General features: G+C 44.5%; 1 protein-coding gene across 6 annotated transcripts in view; it reads right to left on the reverse strand.

The window, feature by feature from the left end:
• Abcc5 (ATP binding cassette subfamily C member 5) overlaps positions 1-20259 on the reverse strand; it is a 77335-nt gene that overhangs the window by 42311 nt on the left and 14765 nt on the right. For 3 of the 6 annotated variants that reach the window (XM_055624909.1, XM_055624910.1, XM_055624911.1), the window contains exons 3-12: positions 15833-15990; positions 15502-15657; positions 14815-14962; positions 10198-10431; positions 9878-10051; positions 9232-9379; positions 7582-7730; positions 6665-6772; positions 3135-3491; positions 85-156 (exon numbers count right to left, since the gene is read on the reverse strand). In XM_055624909.1, coding sequence (XP_055480884.1) covers positions 85-156; positions 3135-3491; positions 6665-6772; positions 7582-7730; positions 9232-9379; positions 9878-10051; positions 10198-10431; positions 14815-14962; positions 15502-15657; positions 15833-15990 — 1704 coding nt within the window. Of the gene's footprint in view, positions 1-84; positions 157-3134; positions 3492-6664; positions 6773-7581; positions 7731-9231; positions 9380-9877; positions 10052-10197; positions 10432-11149; positions 11470-12596; positions 12672-14814; positions 14963-15501; positions 15658-15832; positions 15991-20259 lie in introns of those variants that run through there. The other 3 variants (XM_055624914.1, XM_055624916.1, XM_055624915.1) reach the window with 3 other exon arrangements.

Raw genomic sequence — 20259 nt, forward strand, 5'->3', positions numbered from 1 at the left:
TGAGTTTGTTTCTTCTGAAATGTTTGCTAAGCCAAGCTTGAGAAAGAAGCAGAAAATACCAAAAAAAATTTACAAAAATCTTACCTGGCCTAAAATAGCTGAAATGAGAGAGGTTTTTCCACTTCCCACACTGCCACAGATTCCAACCAGTTTGCCCTGGACAAAGAACACAGAGAGAGGAAGGACATCAAGAGAATGTCAGCCATTCATCCAAAGAACTTGCAATTAGTCCACCAATACAGAGTCCCAGAAGGGCTCTGGAAACATTAATTGCCACACAGATTACAATACACCACAATCACTTTTACAAAGCCTCTTGCCAACTTTGCAAGCAGCCTAAGATATTTTTGTTTTTTGTTTGTTTTACTCACTTTACATCCTTGTTGTAGCCCCATTTTCCCTCCCCTCCCAGTCCCACATTCCCCCCTCCTTTTCTGAGGAAAAGGGGAGCTCCCTTTCCATCCATCCCACCACATCAAGCTGCATCTGGACTGAGCATGTCTTCTTCCCCTGTGGCCTGGCCTGGCATTCCTGCCAGGGGAAAGAGCTAGTAAGTTAGTCCCTGTGCAATGCAGTCCCCACTTCCCTTACTAGAGGACACCTAAGGTTTTTGATTTGTTATTTTGCAAGGCAAGATTATTTATTTAAAATTATTTTATTGTAATTTTTATTCATTTTATTTTTAGTGAGAACTGCATGTAGTATTATATCCGTTTGGTTTTTGCGACAGGGTTTCTCTGTGTACCGGTGGCTGTGCTGGAATTCAGAGCTCCACCCACCTACGCGTGTTTTGCCTTCATACCGTCTATGCACCATGTGTGCCAGGTGCCTGCAGAGGCCAGGAGAGGGCGTTAGATCCTCTGGAATTGGAGTTACAGTCAGTTATGAGCCACCTGTGGGGGCTGGGCATTGAACCCAGGTCCTCTAGAAGAGCAGCCAGTGCTCGTAACCTCTCAGCCATCTCTAAAGCCATCAGTGGATTTTTAAAGAGCCACTTGTTTGGCAGTCCTATGTGATAGTGATGACGTCCCCTCGAGAAAGAGGGAAGGTAGGACAGTGGTGCAGAAAGATCCCACACTCTACACGCAGGCAGTATGTGACTACAATTTCAACTCTACCCGCATCTGTGTGTCTCAGTGTTCCACACCAACCCTGTGCCTGTTTCCTTCACTGTACTCTGCGCACTGAAGCATTGCTCACTGAATCAAGCATTGTATTACAAAATGAAGAGTAAGTTTCAACTGAATATGAGAGGCTGTTATCTTCAAGAGATGACTAATGATACAGAGGTTTCGGTAATCAGTAAGTTATCAAATAAGAAACCTGCTGCTAAGAATGAAATAAAAACCAACAATGACCTGTAAGTGATAAACTGACAGTTTCAGGAGACCACCAAGGATTGTTGCTTACGGCTGCTAAGAGCAGGAAGCTTTCTGTGTCTCCTTAGTCTACCTGTGGATCTGCCTGAGGTGCTACTAGTCCGTGGCGCTGCTGCTGTCCCCTGCACGAGAGCTTCCCGCCAGCATTGCACATGAGCACTGCTTACTACCTCTGTCTCCATCACCTTTGGCGGAGACTCTCCCATCTTTTTCCTGCACTAGAAGCCCCTTAGGGCTCTCCTTGTTTCCTGCGTTGTCTCTGCATGATCTTCTGAACCCTGCAGGTGATGTGTAATCACAGCTACTTTCACAAATCCTCTCGGGGTGAAGTCAGAGTGTCATGAGAGGCTCAGCTACTCTGTAACTTCAGGGCTGCTATCATTTCTCACACTCCCCTGCCCCAGTAACCAGCACACTCCAGATATAGACTTCCATGCTTCTGCTCTTTAGCAATGTCTCCCCTAGACAGACTCACAGCTCACTCTCTCAGACTCTGCTCAAATATTGCTCTTTCCTTCCCTTCCTCCTCCCCCTCTCAATGGAGTAGTACCTGTTTATCTGCCATGCAAACTCCCACCACCTAGACTGTCACCAGGTATCCACGCTGGCCTAAAACTCAGCGATCTACCTCAGCCTATCCCAAGATAGGACTACAGACATGCACTACAAGCCGGGCTAAAACGTTCTTCAAACAGGGTCTTTCCTAAGGAAACATGTTGAAAATGCAAACACGACAGACCCTGTCCCCACTCCTTTACCATACTTTGCATAGTCCTGATACAGTGTGCTTCACTTGCTTATTGTCTATATCTGTCCACTAGGAATGGAAACTCCAGAGAGGGAGCTTTGGCTGTAGGTTTTGCTGCTGTGTTTGCTCTCGAACCTTCAATAGTACTTGGTGTAAAGCTAGTACTTAAAAAAAGAAAAAAGGCTATTGAATGAATGTGTGAATGTCCATCCGGGGATCCCAGATCATATGGTCCTCTAAGCATGGGGCTAGTTCCCAGTCGTAGTCTGAATCTTAATTAAGGCTTCAACCTGCAATCGATGTTCTAGCCACTCTCTGAGAGTCCAGGTCTGTACTAGCTGAATTATAATATAATATACCCAAATCACCCTTTACTTATGCTAAAAAAAGATCACAACATAGTTAAGAGGAACACTGAGGGCTTGTTGGTTAAGAGCACTGGCTGCTTTTTTTTCAAAGGTCATGTGTAATCACAGCTATTTTTGCAAATCCTCCCAGGGTGAAGTCAGAGTGTCAGGAGAGGCTGAGTTCAGCCCCTAGCACCCACATCAGGAGGCTAAACCACTTATAACTTCAGCTCCAGAAAATCTAACACTGGTCTTCCAGCCTCCACTGGCTCCTGCACTTATGTGCACACACCTATAAACAGATACGTAAAATTAAAAATAAAGAAATAAAGGTAGCACTCAGAATAGTTTTTATATGCCAACTTCTCTGCGATGCACAACCTGGTGTAATGGCTACAGCAATGGATGTGATTATAACGGTTCACATACAGCATCACAGCAGAAACCCACACAGGACAGGCTTCGTCTACCTATTAGTAGGATGAGCATCTCATGAGGTCATCAGTTATTCATTCTGGGCTCAGTTTGGAATCAGAGCCCAATCTGAATCTCTTGATTCAGGACTCACAGCCAGAGTACTCTGTTTAAAGAAAGGATCCTGCCAGAGTAGAGTGGGGCAATACAGGGGACAGCGGGGTTGGGGTAAGGCAGGTGGCTCACCTCTTCGATTTCCAAGTCAACATTGTACAGTGTCCTCTGCAGACGCGGGCTCCCTGCGTGGATCTGCTTGCCTTCTTCCTCTTCCGGACTGGGCCGCTCATCACTATCCAGAAGGAGATGTCCTTTCTGCTCTGCCAGCACTGCCTGGTGCTCAGTGTGCTGCAGCTTCCTCGACTTCTCTTTCTTGCCCCTGGTAGCCCTCTTGTCTTTTTTCATTTTAGGGGTCAGCTTGGGCGAGTTCTGTATACTGGAGTGGGAGGAGTCCCATGCCAAGGTGGCATTTTTCATCTCTATCTTGATGTGAGGGCTGGCCGGTTTGTTCTTTATCATGTGAACCTCTTCCATTAGAAACAAACTCTGATAGGAGTTGTGAGAGAGGTGCAAAGATGAGACACTGGATCAAGACCAGGGAGACAAGCTTATGGCGTACACTCACGTAGCAAAACACATCAGGCTATACAGTGGAAGGAAGCTGAAGAGCAAAAGGTAGCTCATTAGTGTGGCCTCGCCTCAGGACCAACAAGGGGGCTCAGGGCCTCGTCCACTGACCCGACCCTCTATTCTAAGTCACACACTAAGGTAGCCCTGCTTTCCGCGGACCAAAGGACATTTCTCAACTGACAGGGATATGGTGCCCCTCGTACAGTCACTCGTAGGTTCCAGAGTAACGGTTAAGGAAGCAAGGGGGATGCTGACCCTTTACAATGACATCACCATGCCACTGACCATAGCTTGACCTTCCAGACCACTTCTGCAGAGCTGAAGCATGCATACTGTCCTCACTGACAGCTTGACACCTAGTGAGAGGCTAAAACTGGCACCAGCTTAATTGCTGGGTTTGGAAAAGACCCACACTAAGGGCACCTCCCCGATAATCACTCCACGAAAGGAAAACTAGAGTCTTCTCTCCATTCACTTTCAGAGTTCAACTGAGTTATTTCAAAGGGTAGGAAAAGGCAACATCAAACAGGGAAGTGTCTCCAAAGTGAGATTTGAAATTTGCATTTTCTAGTTTGTACTTGGACCCTTCTTAAACCAGGAGATCTTTAGAGAGCACTATCACAGAGGGATTTTCAAAATGTTTTTCTTTTAAATTAATTTAAAACATTAGAAAATCTTAAAAGAAAAGATGACTTGCAGGACGAGGTCTGCTTAGTGACTACATACCCTGCTGGCTTGAAGTCTGCAAGAACCAGCAAATGGAATATACAATCCCCCGCCCTCCTGGATCCCGGGGTCTGCTTTTACGAAGGGTTAAAAAAGGCTCTCACTGAACTGAATAAGGACAGCAACAGACATGCTGACACAGAAGGGGTGGGAGAGCCCCCCAGGCCTCACGCCTACACAAAGAACTACAGGCAACTAAGGAATTCTAAGAGATGGAAAAACAGTCCTCCCAGGGAAGAGCACACCAATTGGTTATTCATACCAAACGGTCAGCTCTAAAAACATATGTATAAGTGACTTTATTCAGACTGAGCAGGTTGTTTTTATGTATTTAGGAACATATATATGCATACACATACATACAGATATACATATATGTATATAATAGCAATTAATAAGAGGCCATAAATTTGAAAGACAGTAACAAAGCGTATATATGAGGGTTTAGAGGAAGGAAAGAGTGGGGGAAAGTATGTAATTATAATCCCAAAAATAAAATAATTAAAATAAACAAAAATGAACAAAAAGAAAGGATCTCAAGCTCACCTCAAGCTCCCTAGGCACCCAAGAATTACCTGAGCCCTAACCCTCCTACTGCCACCTTCAAGAGCTAGGATCACAGTCTCTCTTCACGTAAACCCAAATGTGTCCCTAAAGCTTAGGTGTCTGTGAATGGCTGTGGGATTCATATGTCCAGAGCTTTCCTAGAAACAGGGATGAAATAACATCAACCATTCTGATCACCTTCACAGAACAAAACCACATATGGATAGAATGCACACCATTTCGTTCCCTAAAGATCCAGTAAAAGGATGAACTGTTCAGGCTTATTACAACTGAGATGTGCACCTGCCAGGACAAGCGGGGTCTCAGAGGCACAGAAGCCACAAACCTCACTCCCCAGGAGGATGCTGCCAGCTGACACGGCTTCCTAGCCCCACAGTGAAGGGTACACCAGTAAGCTCAGCACCTGGGAGGCCAAGGCTGGAGAACTATGCATTAGCGGCCAGCCTCAAAAGCAAAAGCAAACCTCTGTCCAAACTAAGGAGGACATCAGAAGACATAAACCATAAGGTGTCCTGTTGAGAAGAGGGCTCATGGGGCTGCCACATACAACACAACACTGTTACACTAGGATCCGTTAGATTTTAAAGAACCACTTCTCAGTATATACATGCCTGTGCTACCTGCTGATACGTGCTCTCAGTACGGGGAGAAACTTCAAAGAGAGAGAGGGCACAAAACTATTTTTTGTCCTTATTTCTTTATCCAAAACTCAACAAAATCCATCCACCAAGGATACAAAAACAAACAGGAAGAACTTTGGTCAGAATATTGACTTTCTACCATGACTGGATATTGTGGCTTTAGTGAGAGAAAGCTCTGAGACCATCATTACATCAATCATACCTATGTCATTCTGGTCTTTGTCTTTTGAGCAGCAGGAGGGGAGGAGGAATACAAAACAAAGGGGTACATTCTGGAAGAATAGTTTTCTTGGCCCAATGCAAGTCATTAACTGCATTGAGCCTGATTAACTGTAAACAGAAACAACTGAAGTAAATTCCAGCAAACTACTCTCTATCCTCACAGGGATGCCTGCTGTTTTTCCTGGGTCTCTAAGATAGTGACAGTCACCCTTCAAATGCTGGGCTCCAACTCTTCACATCACCTCGCTGGCTGAGGAAGACCATCAGGGTCCTGTCAATGGATTCCAGCCCACAGGGTGCTTATCCTTTTAGTAACCAGTGTCAACCACTTTCAAGTAAGTGTCTACTCCCTCCACCCTCCCAGGTTGCTCCCTCTGGTGTTGCATTATTCCGAAGGTACAAAGGACACAAAAAGGTCTGGTCAACTAACCACGCAAGGAAAAGAGCTGATACTTACTTAACTGTACTTCTCAACATGATCTAGTTTTATGACTATTTCCATGTCACTGCATTCCCTGCCTCATGTAGTGGCAATCACTGGGTAGGAAAAAGAAATATCAAAAGGACTCAGCATAGCAACCAATCCAAGTGGCAGCAGGAATGAGGAAGGGGTTGGGGGGTGGACAGCCACCTGGCTGTGCTGGTCTTCTACCTACATTTAAGCCACTTAAAGGCCGAGTAATTGATAATACATATCCATGTTGGGCCTGGCAGAGGGAGCACAGCCCAGAACCAGGCCAACCAGGAGAGATAAAAATGCAGATTAATTTTAAAAGGTATTGCTCTCATCTCTTAATTCAGTTGTCTCTACCATCTCCTTAAAGCAAACCAGAGTCAAGTGCAGCTGGCCTATATGGACTCTCGGAATACAGGCAGTATCGAGCTGTGCCAAGGAGAGCTCCTGAGGCGGGAAAGGGGCAAGGAACCACTTACCTTAAATCTGTCAACAGCAACCGATGCTTCAGAGAGGGACTTCACTGAGAAGGGTGTTACTTTTAAAGCAAAAGTCATGGAATTGAAGACAGTCACCACTGTGAAGGCCTTAAAACACAAAAAGAAGTGAGAGCAAGCCTCGTGAGGTTGCACACTAGACAAGCAGTGCCATCTCCTTTCGGGTGGGGGGAAGGCTGTAACTAACAAATGTTAGTGCAATCAGTTTCACTAACATACCCTGTTTTGTGTGCAGATACATTCCTGTCTGTGACACAGTGCAAGCGTGGAGGTCAAAGAACAACCTGGAGACTTTCTCTCTTTCCCCCATGTGGGTTCCAATTACTTGACTCGGGGCATTAGGCTTGGTGGCAAGCGCCTATTCCCACTGAGCCATCTAGTCAGGCTCAGTCACATGTTTTATTTTTTAACTGTGTGTGTGTGTGTGCGCGCGCGCATGCGTGCACTTGAACATGGTGTCCTCAGAGCCCAGTGGTGTCAGATATCCTGGAACTGGAGCAGCCCAGTGTGGGTACTGGAAATGGAACTGTAGTCCTCTGCAAGAGCAGTACATGCTTTTAACCTTGGGGCCATTTCTCCACCGCATATTTCTATTTTAAAGGTAAGCTTTTTGTTTTTGTTTTCAATGAGACTTTCATCTAAAATTCTTAATAAACATGAAACACAGGTTCTTCTGTGGTTACAAAATTAAGCCCAAACCCAGACTGACTGAAATTAAGTCACAATATTCCTGCAGAAGGGATAGATAGCTCCTTATCTTCCACTTCTCATCTTAAAGACAGGAATGAAAAAAAAAAAAAACCTAATTCTTAGCAGCAGTCCGAATGAAATACCAAGTGGAGCAGACTTGATCCATACACAGTGTTTCTAAAATGGTCCCCACCCGAGTGTTGGCTTACCTGTGCTGCAGTCAGGTCAAATCCCAGGGTCATGTGAACAGAGAATGTCACCACACTGGCAATCACCACAACAATAGGAGCCACTCCAACGGTGATGCTCTGAAAGTACCCTGCTTTTTCCAGTATCCGACGCTCCTCCTCTCGGATTTCTATGAAAAAGCAATCCATCTTCACAGCAAGTCAAAACATGCTTTGGGATAGTTAACCCACCACCAAACAAGAATCACGTTTCAACTACAAATAAGTCTTCTGTTGTTGTTTTCTTGTCTGTTTGTTTGAGACAGGATCTTGCTATGTAGCCTAGGCTTATCCTGAAATGAAGGTTTTCCTTCTTCAGCCTCCCAAGTACCATGATGCGGGTACACACAGGTTTTTAAAGGATTCTTTAATACCAATGATGTAAAAAAAGAGAAAATCAGTTTAATAAGACTACTAATTCAGGTTCTGTCTGTTCTGTAGATTGGACCTAGCGCCTTGTGTGTGCTAGGCAAGCCCTACACAGCCCCAGCCCTAGGACTATCAACTCTGCCACTACAGCTGAGGTGTGAGTTGTAGCGGGTCACAAGGAGAAATCTAAAAGAAAGCAGTTGCAACGCTAGTACACTGGTCAACTGCCTTTAAGGCTATTGGGTTTCACCGAAGCGAACATTTTCCTTGCACCTACACCTGGCAGCTTTCTTTCCTTATCTGGTCACTGCTAATTATTTACTCTGGGATTGCTGAACCACCTTATAAGATGAAGAGTCCAGATAAGCTCCTGGAGACTTGTTTAATCGATAACCAAACCAGCTGCCTTGATATCAACAGAATCATCTACTTAAAACTGTATCAGCTGTTTACAACACTTATAGCCAGTTACTATGTCATTAAGTCCATTAACAGCCCATATTTATTTTTTACTGAAATAAAGGTTTTAGATAGATAGATAGATAGATAGATAGATAGATAGATAGATAGATAGACAGATAGATAGATATTTTTTTCTCCTTCTTACATGCTACTGTTTTTAAGGCCCCGCCTTCCCATCCATGTTCAGACCTGTTTGAATGTTAGTGTCATGCTAGTTACCCTGACAGGCCTGCGCTAGACATACTTCACATACACCAAACTTAAAGCTGTGAGTGGAGCCAGCGCTGACGACCTTGTAACTACATCAATTAATCATCTTAAAGGGTAAGAAAACAAGTCCCTAGTGAGTAACAGAAGCAGTTGCCGAGTCCAGGCCTCTTGAAGCCCAGTTCATCCTTCAGGGTCAAAAAACCATCCCTGGCACCTACGCATCCACAGAATAGAAAGGCTTAAAAGCAGAGCTCTTGGCAATCACCTGATACTGCCTTCTGCAATAGCTTTTAGCTGGGCCAAAAATCATGTATTGGGTAAGAGAAGAATTTGAATATCTTATTATAGCTAGATTTGTACATATTACTGTAACTAGCTATGGCACCTTGGGCAAAGTCATGGTTTCCCGGGTTCAAATTCCTTTTGAACATAAAAGATACTAGACAACAAAAGTCTATGTCTATATATGCTCAGGAAGCAAAGTTGGTTGAATGAATGAAAGAATGAACGAATGAATGAATAAATGAACAGGCCCAAAGAATCCAAAATCGCACACACTACCATATAAACAAGGGAAATCTTTAAACTTACTTTGAACACTCTGAGAAAACGCTTTGACCCAGGCATACATTTTAATAAATTTGATGTAGGTGAGAACTTCATTCATCTTCTGGACACGGTCATCTGTAGCAGCTACACACTTCCTCCTGAAATACGCAGTGAGCCTCGACACGAACATCTGGAAGGAAAAGCAGCACCCTGTCTGAAGCACCCCTAGATCTGCCTCACACAGGCACATGACCCTGTTCCTGGGACAAACCGGGGTAAGAGATCTCTAGAGTTACAAACTCTTTAATTCTCATCTCCTTGTGGGGAAATGAAGACAATTAACAGTCAGTTGACATGCGCGCCACCATGGTGGGATCAGGACAGTCATGTCAATACCAGCTGGAGTAATTCAAATCAATCACACCTGTGTTACATCTGGGTAGGGTTCACCTGGAGCCTTCTACTCCACCCAGACTCACTCTCCTTTTGTGGCTCCTGCCTTTTACGCAAATGACATCTTACTTCCTCTCAAGGCCAGTGAATGTGAAATGAGCACTATCTAGCACCAGACTTTTCCAACTAGGTGCCTTCTTTGAGAAAATTTCCAAGGATGTGTTTCAATAACCCGGTAGAAGCACTTTGTCCCCTTCTGAGAAGCTACCAAGATACAGCAAAGAGGTTCACTCACCATTGCTGGATAAAAAAGGATAAACACAGCTGATCCCAGGAAGCCCGTTGGTCCTAGAATGATTACATTATAAATCATGCCCAAGATGGCAACAACAGGTCCTCCGGCCAGCAAGCTGCCCACAGCGGCTGCCTCAAACATCCTCTGCCCATCATTGGAGCAGATATTGATGAGCTGTAAGATAAGACAAACAGTTTGGGACCATGTAGGGCACCAGACACTGTATTCAGGAGGAAGGTCAAGGACAGAGCAGGGCTAAAGAAAAGATAAACTCAGACTGAGAGCCTGCTCTGGCTACAAAGCATAGGCTCTGAACTCACCTCACCCAGGGACTTTTCCTTAATGTTCTTTAACTTCAGGATCTTCTTGAATGCCATGGTCAGAACAGCCCCCCGCAACCGGACACCAGTTCGGTAATTCAATGCCCAAGTCAGCGCAAGCGACCAGGAACGTACAACCTCTGTCAGGAGGAGGCCTAGCACTAACAGCAAGCTGTACTGCAGGTTAGATTCTGTTGCTTGGGTGTACTCCAAGAGGTGTTTCACCACGAACGCCTACAGGGAGAAACACACCCCACTGTCAAGATCCCCCAAGGCGACCCCACTCGATGCCATGGTGTTATGTTAGGTTAGAAAGAGCAGGCTGCTCCGCCGCACGGTGATCAGCGTGTGAGCACAGGAAAATTGTGTTGTTGGGCCAAATGCTGCTGGCAACCTGCCCACAGGGGCAGGACAGGGGGATCGTTTGCTTTTCTCCTGAGGGGCGCCATCATGACCATTACTCTTTCTAATGTAACATAAACCTGTCCATGAGCTGAAATTAATGCTAAACACATGGTCATCCAAAGGTATATATTGACCTTATTCCAGTATCTTCACACATGGCTACATTTCTTTAAATGAAATCAAGACCTTGCTCTGTATCCTTCACACGTGCGTATTTGATAGAAATGAACAGTGTACCTACAGTTGTACGGGGAAGAGTGAGAAGTGCAAAACATCCCTGAAAACAAACATGGGCAGTTTAATAGGACAGAGAGAGCAAACAAAGCAGGCTATCAAACTCCAGAGACCCTCCCTCCAGCCTCCCCACTCCCACTCCCTCTCAAAAACAAAAACATGTTACCTCAGGGAGCATTTGTCTAACACCACCTGCGGGGAGGGAAGACAGCCAGCCCCCAAGAACCACGTGCCACCTCCAGCTCTGAGGTCCTGCAACGCCGGAGCAACACTCACACAGGCACATTCAGCAACAGCATTAAATACCAGAAAGTGGAAAGCAATGTACTTTTATTGAAAATGAAATATATAGATAGAAATAATTATAAAGATACCATCTTCAAAGAGCATCTCACAAACACTGTACAATAGCAGGGCATTAGGAACATACAGTGGAAACATACAGAGTCGTACAGGGATAGCATCACACAGATCGTCTGGCCTTCGGCGTGTAACTATACACAGTAGAAATACACAGTGGAGCCGGACCTGCTTCCAGAGTCTGAAGTAGTATAGTACATCAGGCTGGCAGCTTTCATCGGGTGGGAATCCTGAAGCTGCAATGAAGGAGATTCTCTAGCAATAAAGACCTTGCTGTTAGAAGAAAGAAGATTAAGGAAAAAAAAAAAAACAACTAAACTAAACTAAAAATTCCCTAAAGAAGAGCCCTGCTTAAGGCTGCAGGTGCTGCTGCTGTGCTAAGCTGTGAGACAACACTCTCTCCAGACAGAGTGCAAAGTTCTAGGCCTGCTGGGGCAGGGTGTTGGCATCCTTCGGAGTCTTTTCAAGGGCCGGCAGCTAAAATTGATGCTGGCAAAAATCAAACCAAACTATGACAAAAGAATCCCCGCCTTAAAGGAAAAAAGAACTTAAACTCATGCACCCATCTATCCTGCTTCCTAGAGCGTGGAGTCCTGGCTGGGGCTGAAAACGACTATAGGCATACAACAGAAGCAGGCCTGTCATCCTGAAGGGCCTAATCCTAAATCCTGAAACCCAGATTCTGGGGTAATTCATCTCTTTTGGTTTTCCTGAAAGAAACTTAACACCAAATTGTCTACTAGGTCCCAGGAGGTCCCCACACATAGGTTCATGTCGGAGCCTGAGAACTGGGTCCTCCACCTCTACCTCCCTCAGAATGCTAACATCCAATGTTTGGTCCTCACTGCACACATTGACTAGCAAGAAGATTGGCTTCTTTTCCAGTATGCATCCAAAATGTGGAACTGGGTCACAAGGCTGAAGCCCCTCCTCCTCTGGTGAAGCAACTCAGCAGGATGGCCTGTGGTGAAGCACTTTCCCACACACAGCAGCAAGGTGGAACAGTCTCCAAGGAACGACAGCAGGTGTTGTTTGGGTTCCTTCCTTCCTATACCTTTAGGGTACCCCTTTTCAGCACTGGATAAGCAATCAGCCCCTCCCAGAAATGAGGAGAAGGGAGAGTGAAAGACAGAAGCATATTTACACTATGCAAAACTTTCAAAGGGGAAAAGAGGAAAGAGGGAAAAATGTCCAACACAGGTTTTAAAAAGCAACGACATTTCAAATGAGCTTGTATGGGAGAAAGAAAAGCAGGTTTGCATGAAAAATCCAAACAAATTCGGTTTTTAAAAAGTCATAAGTTTATCATTTAAGTCTAAGCTAACTGGGAGGAAACTGGAGATGGTCAGCAGAGCTGTCTTGCTGTGGAAAGCATTCCCAGTGAATAAACTTTACCTTACCTGAGCTCTTGGCAAGAGATTCCGCACAGCTTGACTCTCTCATTCTGACCGCAGAATACAGCCATCCTGAAAATTCTAAAGAACAGCTTCTGTCACTGGTCCCACTACAGAGATACTCCCCCCAAGTCCAGATCCTGACAGCGTCAAGCAAGCTGTGGCTGGAGAGAGGTTGGAGGGTGGGAACTTACCTCTCTCAAGGCTTCTCAATATCCTTTTCCCTACAAGGCCTGGGGCAGAGTTAGCACTCACTAAGAGACTTCACTGCGGAAGGCAGCCTTCTCTTACAGGCCTAGGGCAGGTGCTAACTCTTCAGACACAAATCCTAGGTCTGGCCTGGACTTCTAAACTAACTTAGTCTAAGAAGGCCCCAAAGCACCTCTGTAAACATAGTGAATAGGTTCTGCGCTTGGCTTATAAATTCTGGCACTGTGCTGCCATCACCTCAATCCTGGGGCACTCTACACAGAATGCTAGTTGCCAGCATCATCAGAAGGCTGGACTATTCTGAGGTCAGTATCAACTGACCAAGTTTAAAAAGCACACATACAAACACAACTTGATTGTGTTTCATTTGTTCTGCGAGACCTAAAAGGACATTCCATATATAAGGCCTACAATTTAGGGTAAGATTTGGTAAGAACAGAACAAGCCAATCTGAAAATCATGCCCAATTAGAAAATGTGCAAAAATGTTAACATTGGATTTTCCTCAAAAAGACCCATATGTCCACTCACAGGAGGCTTACTTACTGCTAATGCTAATTTCAAAATTTCCCCTGAAACCAGCCCAATTCTCCAACTTCCAGGCAAAGAAGAACTTATCAGGATTAGAGTTCCAAAAAAGAAGTCTATATTGTTTACACTTTCCCATCTTTTTCACAGAAGCCCACAGCTCTCTCGGGTCTACTGACTTTCAGGGTTCTTTAGAGCAGGGGGAGACCAAGTGACCCTGAGGCGCCCCGGCATCCATGGCCCGCTAGAAGTGTTCTCCAGGGGCTAGCATCCCACCCTGCTGCATCAGAAGGGAAAGACTTAACCGATGCTGGAGGGGGTGGCCGTCCCAACATCAAAGTGAGCATGCACTTTGCAATTACTTTTTCTGGAGGAAAAATTTAATCCCTGCAATCTGTGACATATTGTTTTTTAAAAAGGGGGGAATTAAGAAAGCCCATGGTGATTTTATTGAGAACTGCTGGATACTGCACTACCCAGATGAAAGCAGTCTGTGAAGTGTCAGAGCGGCCACCAGCCCTGTAGTGAAACAATGACAGAAGCTCTTCTTGGGGGATGCTGGCTCTGTGAAACATTTGCCATTTTGGCTTATAACATTTCCATTACATGGTCCCTTTCATTTAAAACTTACATACAAGTGTTAGTTGGTCAATTAAAAACCTAGTATCAAAACTTTTTTTTTAAAGGATCATACATTAAAAAGAAGAAGAGGAAAAAAGCCACCTCTGGAGTGTAAATTAGTTTTACCTAGTCACCATGCATCGCAGACACATACTTACCTCACCTCCCGCTTCCCACACGGGGAAAATGCACAGTCTAAACAGTACTACTGCTCCGATGCCTCAAGGCAAATATGCAAAGAATGAATTCAATCACAATCTCAAGTGTCAGGCAGCACAGCAGATGCAAGAAACAGTGCCTGCAAACTCCTGTCCAAAGCTCCCTTAGCTACTACGCTGTCTCCACACAGCTGCCAACCCGGTGCTTGCCACAGTTAACATTGTATGCAAAACTTGAAATGGCCTCTCAAACACCCTGGTAGGTTCCTGGCTTCTTCAGGGATCATCTGACACAGAATCAGTAAACATAGCAGCTATGTCTTCAGGCACCTGGTATGTCACCAACACAGGCTTGCTAGCCCATGCCACACAACACTCAGCTCACTCACTCACAGCACTGCCAAGACATGGCAGGCCTGACCGAGACTGTTGCTTTGTATCAGCACATGACCAAGAAGCAGGTCCTGTGCAGAACCAGTTCAGATTCAGCCCCAAGAAAGCAAGCCAATGGTTCTTCTGGGAGTCTGTGTCCTCACTGTTCTAGCTGACAAGCCACCGTTCACTCTCAAATCCCCTGATCCTAAGCATCTCAAAGGCTGCTAACTCCCCCCCCCCCCAAAAGATCATAACCTCTGCAACAGAACAAGAGGGTTAGAGCTGGCCATGGCCGGGCCCCTGGACATTTCAGAAAGGATGGTTAGAACTTACTGGTCCACTGAAGCCAGCCAGCTGGGTGATCATCAGGCACACGATGGAGAGGATGAGCCTGGTGCGACAAAAGATCCACACAACCCTTCGCAGGGAGGCGGCGGCGGGCCCAGCGTCATTCAGCTCTTCTTGCCACAGTCTCTCCAGTCTTAACAAGGGCACATGTCCTCCGTTACACACCTCCCCAGGCATGGACACACCCTAACCCCTTCCTGCCACCACAGGCATCTTTTAAAAGTATGCACATAGCCTCCAGCTTGTGGACAGAAACCCCCTTCCTGGAACTTCTGAAACACAAAAGCAAGGAGAGGAGGAGCCTCTCCTTCTTCCTCAAAGTCTGTGGATAAAGCCATCCTTTCTGGAGGGCCTCTGACCCTTCCTGAAGGATCCTTTGATAAAATGCAAAGCTACAACTAGATTTTAATCAGTCAGCTACCAAAAATGTACTCTGTCACAAGGCAGTAACAAAATCTCCCTGGAGGCTCAGGAAAAGAATCGGGGGCTGAGAGAGAGAGAAAGCCCTTGATTAAAACACAATCAGAGCAAAACAGAGATGAGGCAATGGAAAAAGAGTCCACAGGCTGCCCACTCCCGGCTGAGGGTCTTAGAGTGTATGGAGCTTTAGAATCCACACTGCTGGCCCACCCATCTAGCATCCAGGATACAGGGTGGACCAGAGACGCCTACCTTCTGCAGTTCACATCAGAAGACTCATACTTGGACAGAGACCACACATCCTCCATCAACAGCTCCCCCTTCTTGTGAACCACTCGGGCCAGAGGAGAAAGCCATGAAAAGGTCATGTAGGAGAAAAGTCCAGCATTGTCCACTGGGTGCTGGTGCCTAAGGAGAGAAAAATCCAACCACAAGGTGTCAACACATCCTGAGAGGCTGAGTAGGTGAAGACACTACTTGGTAAATAGCTCTGGACACACATCTCCCCAACTGTCCTTGCTTTAGCAGTTTCAAAACTGCTTTTAGTGCTTTGTGGAGGAATCATTAGCCAACAAAGCCTTACTTTGAAGTGGTCCGGAAGGGCTTCAGGGCACTTAAGCCATGGTGGTATTTTCCCTTGGTATGCTCCTCGTCCAGAATTCGGAGATGAGAATGCACAGAGACATCCAGAGAAAGGCCCTCAACTCGGGCTGCTGTTTCTAGGGCATCTTGGCATTCCAACTGCAGTGGGAAGAACAATTAATGAAAATTAATACATATAGAAGAGAGGCAAATCCATTTGACTATAATTCAAAACACACCTATAGCAAATCATTTCCCCAGCATTGGAAACCCCCAGGACATAAGGTTAGACACTAATCCTGCATGCTAAGAGCCCATTAAGGAACCTTCAACCAGGCACTAACAAATACACATTCAAGCAGTCTGCCCCTTTGCAGAACCTGACTGATACAGCCACACATTCCAACTACACAGCTTATATGTGCTAACTAATTATACTAACAAAAGCCTGCTTCATACAAGGTGGGACTTAGGACCGGAGGGTGGACACATCTGTTCTTATTTACTCCATGGGGCAGAGTTTATGCATTCCTTGTAGAAGCTTCACTTTCCTTGGTTTCCTTCTTTCCTTTTTCTCTCTGAGCAGTGAAATTCACATTGTCACAAGTATTTCTAGTAATTATGATGAGACAGTGACAAATAACAGATTCCCCAATAAGCACAAAGTAGTATAGAACTTGGCACACCATGCCTCACACAAAACAGTCTCTAACTGTATGTCACCTCCTTCCCAGAAACTACAGAGGCAACTCAAAAACTAGAATAGAGAATGTTCTGTGCATAGGAATAACTTGGAAGCCTGGGCTAATCAAATCTGAGAGCTTTAATTAATAGAATAATTATTTATCTTCAGGTAGTAAAATGTCCAGCATCAGGAAATTATACAGTTCTGGGAAACACATTCACTTCCTTTTGTCAATGGAAAAGTAGACTGGATTTCAAGAAAATAAATAATAGCACAAAATGGCAAATGAGTCAAGAGGCTCCTACATGAAGTTTTCACAAACAACTGAATGACTCAAGTCTAAAAAACATGGAATAATGGGAAGAAGAATGCTGGACACAGGTGTGTGATGAAGGTTCTTCTTTCAAGCATAAAACCACACAGAGGAAAAAAAAAAAAACACAAAAAGCTACTGGATTGAGAAAGGAGAAGGGTTCTTGAAGACTGCACGCATGCCTGGACTGAGCACAGGAGGTATGTACACACAGGCACCAGCCTCCCTGGCACAGATGTGACTGCAGAAGGCAGAGGACATTAGCACAGCACTTCACAGGCACACAGAATACTGTCACATTTGTTCCATTTGGCCAGGGAACAGAGCTGAACATTACTAAAGACTGGTGGCATACAGTGTATGCAGTCTTTATCACACTGTAATTTAGGGTTTTGAACAAAGACTACAAAAAAAAAAAAAAAACCATGCTCAGAAGTTACAGTTCCAAATAATGAATTCAGTAAAACCTCATCGTCGGTCGTGGTAAGGGCATGTCTTTAATTCCAGCCTACACTCAAACCACCACACACCTCTTCTAGAAAGGCCAGACTTTCTAATCCTTCCTAAAGGGTCCACCAACTGGGAGACAAGCATTCACTTATATGAGGCTATGGGGCCATCCTCATGGAGACCACCAGAGAGATTGTAGTCCATCAACTAGGAAAGTCAGATCAAGGACTAAAGGCAGGAAGCTGGAGGCAAAAATTGATGCAAAGGCCGCAGAGGAGTGCTTCTTACTGGCTTGGTCTTCATGACATGCCAGGACTACCAGTTCAGGCATGGCACTGCCCACAGTGATCTGAGCCTTTCACATCCATCATTAATCAAGGTCCCACAGGCTGTTGTAGGGCATTTTCTCTACTGAGGCTCCCTCTTCCCAAATGAATCTAACTTACTGAAACAAAATTAGCAGCACAGTACATCATCCACTAGTACACCTACCTGAGGCATTAGCTCTAAAACTGGAACTGCCACATCTTTTACCTCAGTCTCATAACAATAAGTTCCTGAGAAATGCTATATTTAAGACTATTCCAGATGATGGGAAGAAAACATGACAATTCTGATATGTACAACACTTTAATTTCATTTTCTTCATCTCAATTTTTAGCCTTTTGCCTAAATTAAGTGTAAAATGCCTACTGACAGTTTTTTTTTCCCTATTAATAGAAAAGCAAAGGACCCAACAATTTAAAAAGAAATGTGATTGACTGGATTTTGTTTCTTGGACACATTTAGTGATATGTCCCATTTCTCCTACAGTAATGTCATGTCCTTACAGAGAGGTACCACACACAAAGGAACCCTGAAGACTTCAATATGCAGCCCAGGCTGTTTCCTGAGGGTACTCTAACTGCCATAGCGGCATCGGTCGTGTGACAACACGGCCAGCATTTTAGAACATGTACTCCCTATAGTCTTGATCAGACAAAGGCAAGCCATCATAAGCTGGCGAAGATGACACAAATACTCAAATCCTATGTGATAATAATATATGAACAGGGTGTCCTACAGTTAAGGGATACAAAAGATTTTATCCAGAAATTAAAATTTCCCACTGTTGCCTCATTTCTGCTACTCTTTCACAGTTTCAACCCTGTCATGTTAGGCACTGCCCCTGTTAGGGAACAAGAATATGACAGAAAAGACACTCTTGAGAAGAACATGCAGGCACCTGGGAATTTCAGTGGTAGATTTCTTCCAGGTAAGAAGCACCAGATGTTTAGATTCCGTCAAGAACTTTAGAAAAGCTAACGTTAAAAAAAAGGGGGGGGGGGGCTGGAGAGATGGCTCAGCGGTTGTCCTGAGTTCAATTCCCAGCAACCAGATGGTGGCTCACAACCCTCTGTAATGAGATCTGGTGCCCTCTTCTGGTGTGCTGTGAAAACAGAGCATTCACATACATAAAAATAAAAAAAATAAAAATAAAAAAAAGAAAAGAAAAACAACAAAATGCTCAGAGAAAAAGAGTTTCCCTACTATAATAAAAGCCACTTTTCTCTTATGGACTTAAAGGACTGTTCCATGACTAGAGGCCACAGTGACATGCAGAGATGTTGAGCACAGACTTCAGAAGACAGATGCAGCTTCAGCATGTTACTGGCCACTCACGGTTGCTTGATGGTGAACCTAGTACACAGTGCTGAGAGCAATCAAAGTTATGAAAGTACTCGGCAAATATTTAATCCACAGGCTCTAGATTACCTTTATAAGGGCAACATCTCTAGTATTCCCTCCTTCCTTTAACTTATCTGGCCCCCACTCGCCCGCTGTGTATTCCTCGCATCTACTCGACCCTGAATGTGTAACACAGGGTGGTTCTAGTAAGAGTGCCTGGAGGGCAGCCTATCCTACTCCAGTTTGCACACAGAATTTGGCACCTGTTACTAAAATGTCAAAGGCTGCCTCACAGGCAGTAGAGTCAAGCATCTAATGCTATATGATAACTCACTGACAATTAAGACTCTTATTGTTTATGATTAACAGTTGTGCTGGCTAGCTTTTATGTCAACTTGACACAGGCTAGAGTCATTCTGAAAGGCAAATCTCAACTGAGGAAATGCTTCCCCCAGACTGTCCTATCGGTAACCCTGTGGAGCATTTTCTTGACTGTGCACTGCCTGCTGTAGCCTGGGTCCACCACAGTGCCACCCCTGGGCTGGTGGTCCTGGAAAGTGTCTGAGCAAGCCAGTAAGCAGCACTCTTCCATGGCCTCTGCATCAGTTTTGCTTCTAGATTCTTGACCTGAGCTCCTGCCCTGACATCCTTGGATGATGAACCACAAGTAGCAAACTGAAATAAACCTTTTTCTTCTGAAGTTGATTTTGGTCATGGTGGCTTTCCTTTGATCACAGCAATAGATGCCCTAACTAAGAAAACAGTATAATAAATAATTATTGATTTTTTTTCTTTTTGGTTCTATAGACTACACTCTGTCAGCAGGATTAAAAGACTAAAGAATGTAGCCTCTAACAATTACACATCTGCTCAGTTTGCCCCAAGTAACTGCATGACTAAAGATTCAGAACATGTACCTACTATTATTGCAGAAGATCCTATTAACTGCAGTGAATTCCCTATATCTAAGGCTGAATGGAACCAAGAGAAAAACTTTAGCATATTCAAGCAACACGTGCATACTACATGAAGCATAAATGATAAGGCAGATACTGAAGTGTGAGTCAGTCAGTACTTTGGGAACAGTAAATACCCAACTGAGGATGAATGAAGAGGCTCAGGTTTCACACAGTACATTAACCCATTTGAAATTAAGTCTAAAAGATCACATTAATATGATTAAATAAATGGAAGAAAATTAAATACTAGCTTAAGCTGGATGAGATAGCTTCCACTTACCCCCAAAAGCCAAAAACTTATCAAAGACAAACTAGATGCATTTATATATAAAAAGAAAAACGTATTAAATTAA

Source organism: Psammomys obesus, unplaced genomic scaffold (genome assembly GCF_907164565.1).
Source record: "Psammomys obesus unplaced genomic scaffold, mPsaObe1.curated_primary_1811, whole genome shotgun sequence".
Classification (NCBI taxonomy): domain Eukaryota; kingdom Metazoa; phylum Chordata; class Mammalia; order Rodentia; family Muridae; genus Psammomys; species Psammomys obesus.